At 51.6% G+C, this 10,219-nt stretch overlaps 1 protein-coding gene and 1 pseudogene across 1 annotated transcript in view; one reads left to right on the top strand and one right to left on the bottom strand.

Moving 5' to 3' along the window:
• GPC4 (glypican 4) overlaps positions 1-700 on the bottom strand; it is a 106,637-nt gene extending 105,937 nt beyond the window's left edge. Inside the window, exon 1 of the mRNA XM_059384902.1 lies at positions 364-700. Coding sequence (XP_059240885.1) covers positions 364-523 — 160 coding nt within the window. The 5' untranslated portion in view covers positions 524-700. The remainder of the gene's footprint in view (positions 1-363) is intronic.
• LOC132006986 (uncharacterized) overlaps positions 522-10,219 on the top strand; it is a 17,740-nt pseudogene continuing 8,042 nt past the window's right edge.

Below are 10,219 nucleotides of genomic sequence, written 5' to 3'. Positions count from 1 at the left end.
CCCCGGCCTCTCATCACCCGTACAACAAAGCGGGGAGCCCAGTAAGGAGTTCAACCCGGAACAGGCGACGGAGCCGGTGACACGCACTTTGCGGGCCAGAGTCCTCGGGACTCCCCGGGTCCGGGAAGGCGCGGTGGGGCGGGAGCAGATGCGGGGTGGCACCAGGTCCGGCGGCGGGGCACCCCGCCTCGCAGTCCCGGGCGGCCGCGCTGCCCCGGGGCTCGCTCTCGCGCTCTCTGCCGCCTGCCCACGGCTTCCCCCCCACCACCGCCGCCCCAGACTACCTGCGGCCGTGCGGGGGTTCCGCGGCCCCTTCCCCGGGGTGCCTGCCTCCGCGCACGCCTCCCGAGGACCCCCACCTACCGTTGATCTCGTGCGTGGGGGCATCGTTCTTGTTGAAGCCTTTGGACACGTAAAGCCGTCGCACTTCCGAGCAACTTTTCGACTTGGGCTCGGCAGCCAGCAGCGCGGTGCAGAGCACGGCCAGGGCGCAGAGAAGCGCGGGCAAGCGGAACCGGGCCATGGTGCGGGCCGGGGCTGACGCGCTCCCACCTCTGGGAACCGGGGGAGAGTGGCGAGCGCGGGCCGAGCGGCGCGGGGCCGGAGACTCGCGAGCGGACCGAGAGGGCGAGGGAGTTGGGGTAGGAGTTGGGAGAGCAGCGGGAGGAGACGCGGGGCGAAAAGTGGAGCTGGGCCTCGCGCGTCAGGCAACGGTCCCCGGTGCCAGGCGCCCGACCGGGGGGGAGGAGGCGGAGGGCGTGGAGGCGGTGCGCGGCCCACGGGAGCGGAGGCGCGGGCCGGTGGGCTCCGGACTCCGCGGGGCGGCGGACGGGGCACGCCGGCCGGCAGTGGGACAGGGGCGCGGGGAAGGAGGGGAAGGTGGCAGGCGCCGCCGGGGCCGCGGAGGGCGTGGGCGGCGGCGGGCGCTCGCTGCGCGCGGCTCTGGGTTGCCCGGCGCGGGTCCGCTCTCCTGGCTCGGCTCGGCTCCGCTCGGCTCACTCTGCCCTCGGCCGCGCGGCTGTGCCCTCCTCAGCTCCGCCGCTGATTGACTGGCCGGCGTGCGCGGCGACGCTCGGCAAACTTGGCCCAGCGGGCGGCACTCAGGGGGAGGGGGGCGGGCGGCGGGGGGGTGGGGGCCCGGAGACGGGCGGGAGCACGCAGGGCCGGGACGGGAGAAAACCTGGAAGCGGGCTGGGATCCGGAGCGGCCAAATCCACTTCCTAGGGGGCCGCACCGGGCGCGCGGCGCTCCCTCGCGCGACACGCCCCGCGGGGCTCCTCCCTCCGCTCCTCCTCCCCTCCCCCGGGAAGCGGGAGATGCCCGCCGCCCCCTACCCGAAGAGGGAGGGCTAACTTCTCCCGGGTGAAGGGCCGAAGTCCTGGGGGTTCCGCGCGCCTGGGCACTTGTTCCGAAGCCCGCGGCCGAGTCACAGGCTATCTGCGCGCGGCCACCTGACTCGTTGACCGTGGGCCAAAGGCGGGGGAGCCCTCCCGCCTCGATACCTGCCCTCTCAGCCGCCCCGCAGCCCCGAGGACGCCCCTAACAGCTCCTGGGCCAGGAGCGGAAGGCGCTGACATGACTCGCATTGTTTCGCTGCAGGCACCAGGGGACTTCGGACTCCCAGCTGGCACTAGACCCTCACCTGGCCCTCTCAGACCTGCTTTCCATCCAACGGTGCTCCATGAGCACCGACTTGTTCCGAACCCCGGCGGGCATTCTCCTCCCCCGCCTTCCCCCTGCCACGCCCGGTTCTGCTACAAGTCTAACCAAACCCTGAAGTGGGACAGCCCTCCCCCCTCACCCCAGGATAGAGGCGTTGGGACATTCAGGGATGACCTCGGAGACTTTGGAAACCTGGCCCAAATCCTCGTCATAAACGTAGGGAAACTGAGGCGCAGAGAAAGGGAGCGACTTGCTAATAGCATGCAACTGGGGTGTGGGTCCAGAACCCTGATTTACTCTTCCAGGTCACGTGGAGTAAAGGTAGCCCAAGACCCCAAGCCCCTTCTGCCCTCAAGCCTCTTGAGAGAGACTCACAGGTCTCTGGGACCCAGTCTCTACTTAGCCACCAGAAAACTGGAAATGGGCGAGTCTTCCCACCTTCCCAGCTTTGTCAGATTCCATTAATGAGTGTTTTTGAAGCTCCCAGGGCTCCTTTAATGAAGGGAACTGTGCAGATTGGGAACTTGTCATTACCCTTGTTATTGTTACAATCTGCTTTAAGAGGTTAGGGTGAGAAGTGCCTCAGACACCTCGGGAGTGTGCTGGGAACTGGGCAGATAAAAGGGGCTGGAACTTATTATTTGGCTAGACTCTCAATTCCCATAAAATTACATAGGGTGAAGATATGAACCATCATTACAATTATCACCCTCATAGGGTTTGTTGAGACTTCGTCCACTGCTGTTTGTAAACCACGTTGACATGTTGGCTCTGTAGAGTTGTAGAAACTTAAGTCAGCTATTGTTTTGGATGCCCACTGCACACTCTTCTAGATTTTATTAACTCTTGGAGATCATCAAGGTAAACAGATCCCTGACCCATTAGTGAAACTTACAGTTTCTGTGGGTGGGCAGAACATTTAACCCTGCAACTAGCAGAGGAGTTTTTCTAAATATGCAAACTCCCCTCCAGGTGAATTTCCTGCCATTAGTCCGCCTTTTTCTCAAACTGATACCATTCAGATTATCGCTAGGGCTTAGCCCAGCACTTTTAACTTTCACTGATTGATGCATTTACTGAAAGATGTTCTTTACCAAAGATGGATACAATCTGAGATGCAGCCGAGGGTAATAACAAAAGGAAATCCAGTGACGGTAAGTGAAAAAAGATCCTCCCAAAAACCATGGAGCCCAAATCTGAAAGCTGCTTTTCCCAAGTCCAGGGGGAACTCATTCCTTGCCCCCCCACCCCCCGCCTCCCGTCCCGCCCAATTTACTCCTGTTTTTCCTGCTCATGTATTATTAACCAAAACTTGAGTCTTTTCCACCAGAAACAGTAACCCCTGGCTAGAAACGGATCTGGACAAGTCTGAACTTTACCACACAAGACAGGAACCCCAAGCCCTGCTCAGAGGCGGCTCCCACTTCAAAGCCTCCTTTCATTTAAATACAAACAGGGTGAACAACTGGCAATCTACGAAACAAATACCATCCAGCTTCCCTTTTCAGATGGCCCCTTGCTCCTCCCCCCACCCCCACTCCAGCTTTTCTCTTAGGAAGAGGCTCCTTAGTGGAGATGCCTCCACTCTGTAAGTTATCTGAATGCCCAAAAAAAAAAAAAAAAATGGATTGGATACTGCACTTAGAATATAAGAACCAACAGCTTCTCAAGGTGATTAACTCTCATATCACTTTTGGGGAACTTTAGAATACGCAAACGTGAATTTTACCATTTTTACCATTTTTAAGTATACAACTCAGTGGCATTTAGCACACTCACAAAGGTGTGCCATCATCACCACCATGTAGCTCCAGAATATTTTCATCATCCCAAGAGGAAACACCATACCCATTAAGGAAAGTCTATTCCCTCTCCCCACCCCCCAGCCCACGGAAACCACTAATCTGCTGTATGGATCTATGGATTTGCCTACTCTGACGTTTGGTATAAATGGAGTCTTGCTATATGTGACCTGTGTCTGGCTACTTTCCTTTAGCATCAGGTCTTCAAGACTCATCCGTGTGAGAGCAGATATTAGGACTTCTTTCCTTTCTGTGGCTGGATGGTGTTCCATTTTATAGATAGGCTACATTGGGTCATATAGTACTTTACCGTTTGCAGAATGCCTTCAGCTTCACTCCTCTATTAGAAAATTTCTCTGTGTATGTGTGTGTTTTAATAGATTAGCAAGTGTGCCTGGGTGGCTCAGTTAGTTAAGCATCTGGTCTGCCTTTGGCTCAGGCCATGATCTCAAGGTCCTGGGATCAAGTCCCACATCGGGCTCCCTGCTCAGGCAGAAAGTCTGCTTCTCCCTCTCCCTCTGCCTCTCCCCCTGCTTGTGCTCTCTCTCACTTACAAATAATAAATAAAATCTTTTAAAAAAATAAAAATAGGGGTGCCTGGGTGGCTCAGTTGTTAAGCCTCTGCCTTCGGCTCAGTTCATGATTCCAAGGTCCTGGGATCAAGCATCGGGCTCCTTGCTCAGCTGGGAACCTGCTTCTCCCTCTCCCCTGCACTGCTCCTGTTCTCTTTCCCTCTCTCTCTCTCTCTCTCTCTCTCTCCCTCCCTCCCTCACAAATAAATAAATAAATAAATAAAACCTTTAAAATAAAATAAAATCCAAAGTAAAAATAAACAAAAATAGATGAGCAAACGTTCTCGGCAAGGTTATGTGGCTCATTCACAGCCACGGAAATCTTGAGTAGCTGAACCAAGACTGAAAATTTTAAGGCCTCTGACCAAATCCCATGGGTCTCATTTAGGGTCAGCTCTGAAAGTTTACCCAGATCCTGCAGGAGCGTCCCTATTTCAGACAATTAAATGTTCACTGAGCACCTACTATGTGCCAAATGCTGCCCATCCCTAGAAGGAGGGAAGACATACACACCACAAGGCGTTTACAGTCGAATGCACTGGGTCAGACCCACACGCAAAGGCTCTCTTAGGTAGAATACATTTACGGTATACCTGCTTCTCCCAGGCAAGGCATTTCTCCTGGTAAGGCACTGGGGTAGGCTCACTGGCGTGCAGAGAACAACGAATGCACTGCCCGCTGCGCTCCTCCAAGCCAAGAACGAGCTCAGTCAGGTCCACTCTCTCGGCTCTGGGGGTACATCTCCTGGCCTGCTGGGGAGCTAGATTGGTTGCCAAACACAGGGATGGCGAGTAGAACGTGACTTCCTTTCCTAGGACTGGTGCTGTCCCAGAGCCCTCTAGCCTCTCCCTTTACCCAATCCCTCTTCCCCCCAGCCATCAGAGGGAGCCTCTGACACCAATCCCCCAACCCTCCGCTGCTGAGCCCTGCCCCTCCCCCCATGGTACCCCATCACTTTCCAGATCAATTCCCAGACAGTTCAGCACCAGCACGACCATGCGTTGTCCATGTTTTCTCAGGTTTTCTTTTTTAATTGCCTGCAGAGTACAGGTTCACCTGTGGGCCAGTCTCCCACGGGAATAATAAAAGACCTAGAAATGTATTTGAAATCTCCTGATTTTTAAATGTTAGCGACCACTTAAGAAGTGATGAAAGTTTGCCAAATAAACTATGCCCTTCTTCAGCCTAGATTTCACCAAGTAACCTTCTCTCCACCCCACCCCACCCCGCAACGCTGTGACTTTCCTTTTTAAGCAGCCAAGAGAGTAATACCTGCTGACCACTTGCTATGTACCAAGCTGGGTTCCGAGAAGGCCCTGGAAAGCTGGAAGACCGGAGGCATTTCAAGAGCTGACTGTCGGGACGCCTGGGTGGCTCAGTTGGTTAAGCAGCTGCCTTCGGCTCAGGTCATGATCCCAGCGTCCTGGGATCGAGTCCTACAACGGGCTCCTTGCTCATCAGGGAGCCTGCTTCTCCCTCTGCCTCTGCCTGCCATTCTGTCTGCCTGTGCTCGCTCTCTCCCCTCTCTCTCTCTCAAATAAATAAAATTAAAAAAAAAAAAAAGAGCTGACTGTCTGCTTGGAGAGGTGGGATCTATGTGCGCTTGCAGAAAGACAATGGTGAGGGTAACACAGGGCAATGCCTGTCCCCTGGGACGGGCATCCCAAATCACTCCTTGTTCTATGGTTGTCAGCCTCCTCTTGGTCCCTTTGGAAATTTACAGAAGTACCAGTAATTGAAGGATCAGTCACTTGGCAAGAGTTGATGTGTGTAGTCTATTCCTGGCTCCTAATTTCATACTTCCCTTCAGTTTCTCTAATACTTGAAGTCTGCCTTATCTTTCCTTCTCCCTCAGAGAGCTCATCTGTGTTTACAACTTTAAACATAGGCAGCGGGTACCTAGCCACTTTACTTCCTGTTTGTGCCTATGGTCCCCACTGTGCTCTCTTTTTCTCCTGTAATCACCTGGACATTTCAAGTCTTCCTTTTCACTCCATGGCCATCAGGGTCTGTCCAGGTTCCATTATCTCTTAAGTGGACTGTAGAGCCAACCTCCTAACAGGTGGCCTCTGGCCTCTGGCCTCTAACCTCTCTCTTTCTCTCCATCCACCCACCCAGGGGCTGTCACAAAATCAGCCTGATAGCATCATTTATAAGCTTCCCACTCCTTGCCTAAAAACTCTTCCGTGGGAAGCCAATCTCCTAATAATAACTGATATTTGCTTAGTACTACAGAGTTTAGGAATTGCTTCCACATGTATTATCTGTGAAATATGTATTATTTTCCATAATTTATGGGTGAGGAAAATGGTTCAGAGCCTTAAATTGAGGCCCTCGGAGTCCAAGTTCAATTACAGTCACTTCTCACTGTGCCCCAAGCCCGAAACAGACCCAGGAAAACTTGGAAGATGGTGCAAGGCTAATGGGTAAAAGATTGGAGAGAGTAGGACTGCCTTTGGACCCTGAAGAACAGGGAGAAATTACCAGGCAGAAGAGTGGGGATGTAGGGGGCCAGTGGGGGCCAGTGAAAACCTGATTTTAGCTGAGTCCAGGTTCATCTGGAAGACTAGCACGTCAGAAGGTGCCAGATAAGAGGGACACGTTACCCTGGGATGACAGTGCTATCTTGATCCCATCAGCACTGATGATGTATAAACAGAGACTGAAAAGACAGAAGTGGTGCCTTAGAAACAATGATCTGGGGAGGCGGCGAGGGGGCACAGAATGGACTGAAAGCAGCCACAGCCGTGGTGAGGGCCCAGCATTTCTTCACCCAGGGATTCCAGATGAAGACCAGAAAACAAATGCATAAAAGACACAAAGGGAAAGGCAGTGAAAGAGGTGAGGCAGTGGGGCTACCCCCCACCCACCTCGAGAGTTAAGCCCTGGTTCTGCCATTTACTGACCATGTGTCCTTAGGTAAGTAACTTACCCTTCCTGAGCCTCGTTTTTTCCCTCACACCTACCCTTCCTCGAGGATTACAAGAGAAAACGTATGAAAAGCATTCCTCTTGGCCTCTAGCGCTTTCTATGCCCTCAGCACAAGGCATGGCGTAGAAACTACAGGGACTTAATCAGAAAGCACTGAGCATCCTGCCCGATACACAGCCCTCTTTTGCTATCCGTCCGATCATTCCTTCACTCAACAAGTATTTATTGGGATCGACACTCTTTAAGGCTTTGGGAGCACAGTTACGAATAAAACAGTATCCCTTCTCTCATGGGGCCTGAAAGTTGGGGCTCAATAGAGTAAATATTAGCTAATACCCTCCTTATGGTTATTAGACATTCCATCCTATTCACAATTTGCTCAGACCCAGCCCTGCCAGCACTGAAATGCTATTTAGTATGATAGCATATTTGTCTAATAATTTTTTAGATGTATGTATTTATTTAAAAGAAAGAGCACTTGTGAGCACATAGAGGGAGATGGAGAAGCAGACTCCCCTGCTGAGCAGGGAGCCTGACATGGGGCTCCGTCTCAGGACTCCGGCATCATGACCTGATCTGAAGGCAGATGCTTGGGGCGCCTGGGTGACGAAGGCGTTAAGCATCTGCCTTCTGCTCAGGTCATGATCCCAGGGTCCTAGGATTGAGGCCCGCATCGGGCTCCTTGCTCAGCAGGAAGCCCTCACCCTCACCCTCTCCCTGCTTCTCCCTCACCCTCTCCCCCTGCTTGTGTCCCCTCTCTCGCTGTCTCTCTCTCTCTGTCAAATAAATAAATATAATCTTTAAAAAAAATCAAGGCAGATGCTTAACCGACTGAGCCCATCCTGGCACCCCCTAGTCTAATAATTTTGAAGATTTATTTATTTGACAGAGAGAGAAAACGGGGGGGGGGGGTTGTGGGGAGGGGCAGAGGGAGAAACTTAAGCAGACTCGCCGCTTAGCATGAAGCCCGATGCGGGGCTCAATCTCATGACCCTGAGATCACAACCTGAGCCGAAACCAAGAACCAGACACTCAATGAGCTGTACCACCCAGGCGCCCTTTGGTCTAATAATTTTGTATCAGAACACATGAATTATATCCGTATTGGTCTCCACAGTTAGCGTTGTATGATACGAGTTGTTGAACACAAAGGGATTGAGTTATTTTTATCTGCTAGGGTCCTTTCACTATAGGAAAGATGTTTCTTGTGCCCATTTTCCTGGTGAGATGCCAGAGGCCCAAAGAGTAAAATGGACATTCTCATGTCACTGGTACTGATATGTTCTCATACTTTACTACTGGGGCAAAGGTTTCAGGAAGTTTGTAACTTCTGTAAAAAAACGACGAGTCATATCTCACGGTCATGGGAGAACAAAGACCAAACTCTGCATGGAAAGCCGGTTAGTCTTCTCCATCCCTAAGCTGTTATCTATAGTCTATTTATAAAGGGCATTTCTAAGTACTGAAAAAAAGGACTCACTTTGCACTGGGTGCATTTCCTGATGACGGCAAAAACAATTGCCGTAGATATTTATTACTCTAGCTTGTGGCCTACGATTTGACGTACGGCTTTAGAGGTAAAACATGCATTTCAAGTAATTGAGAGAGTTTCTTCTCTAATTTGCCCATCCGACATAAATGGAACATTGATGGAAAGAAAATTAATTCTTCATATCCTTTTGATTCAATAAAACTACCAGTACACGCGAATGTACTTCTGAAACATTCATTTTTCAAAATTGTTTGTACAGCTTGTTCATGTCGCAAGCAGCCAATGAGAAAATTGCGTGAGCAAAAGGACAGAGGAGAGGCTGGCAGCCAAGCACTGTCCAAGCAGAGGCTACTCAAATGTGAGATCTGGAAGGGACCTTGACATTTGTCTGGTCCATCCACCTCAACCTTGACCCTTCCTTTTGCATTTGAAATTTCAAGCCGGGGAAAGACGGTCAGAGGCAAAACATAGGTTCTGACTAGAAGGGGAGCAATAGTGATGGTGTTTTCTATCCTTGTTCCTTTTAGTCAGGATTTCAGAGGGAACAAGGGTTTCTAGGTTTCAAGCATGTTGCGCCTCGAGATTGCAAAGGACACGTAGTTACATGTGGTAGCATGAGCTGCATTTTATGTTCATTTTCTACTTTGTTTGGAAAAACAAACAAGCGATCTGGTGGCAGCACCCCTGCCCCCCCTTACAGGACTCCAAGGATCTGAAGGGTGTCCTCCCCAACTCCGGCCCTGAACATCATGAAACCTTGTCTCTGCCCGCCACCCCACCCCCTTGCCCTGCTGTGAGGATCAAAAAACCCAGCCACAAAACCCAGGCTCCGTTAGAAAGCGACAGAACGTTGTAAGAAAGTCCTTAATGAAATGCCAATCGAGCCCTACAGGTAGTGAGACTTGCAGTTTAAACCTGCAAAGTCAGATGGCATTCCTTTTCTTTTTTCTTCTCCTCCTCCTCTTCTTCTTTTTCCATAGCACCACCATCCCTGCCTTTATGTGAAGAGACAATGTGCATTTTTAAGAAGACCCAGCAGGGAGTAGGCATTTTTATTCCAAAGAGAGACCACAGATAAAAAGAGCTGAAGAGAGTCAGGGTCAGACATAGTTTGACATTTGTCATTTTCTAACCACTGATGGGTGATGTCTACAGCACTGTTGCTATAACAATAATGAATTCAAATGAGCGAGGAAACTAGGAACCTGCACAGACTTTCTGAGCATCTAGCTGAATCCAGGCTGCACACACAGCATGGGGGTGGGGGTTGGGTTTTCCCATGTCCCTCCCTGCTCATGCTCATGTATATACACTTCTGCTACCCAGCCTGACTTTGGATAATTCAAACCGTCATGGTCTTAATTCTCAGAGTACCCAGTGCCGTATTCCAGCATACAGGGTTCCGTGGGCCAGGGGCGGGGGGGTGGGGAATGGCAAAAGCGGGCCGAACCCAGGAAGGGGCTTATGCCTGCTCACTTCCACCACCTCTAAGAGAACCCTGACTTTCTTCCCCTTGACTTCTCAGGGTCAAGGGAAGGAGGCAGCTTAAAAAGAAAAATTTATCAAGAGAAACTTGTAGCAGTGCCTGGCTGGCTCAGTTGGTGGAACATGTGACTCTTGATCTCAGGGTCATGAGTTCAAGCCCCATATTGGGTGCAGACCTTACATTAAAAAAGAAAAGTTCCGGCACCTGGAGGGTTCAGTCAGTCAAACCTCCAACTCTTGACTTCAGCTCAAGTCTTGATCTCAGGGTGGGGAGT

The sequence above is a fragment of the Mustela nigripes genome, chromosome X (assembly GCF_022355385.1).
Source record: "Mustela nigripes isolate SB6536 chromosome X, MUSNIG.SB6536, whole genome shotgun sequence".
Taxonomy (NCBI): Eukaryota; Metazoa; Chordata; class Mammalia; order Carnivora; family Mustelidae; genus Mustela; species Mustela nigripes.
Note: the sequence above shows the minus strand (reverse complement) of the source record. Positions and strands in the feature narration are given on the sequence as shown.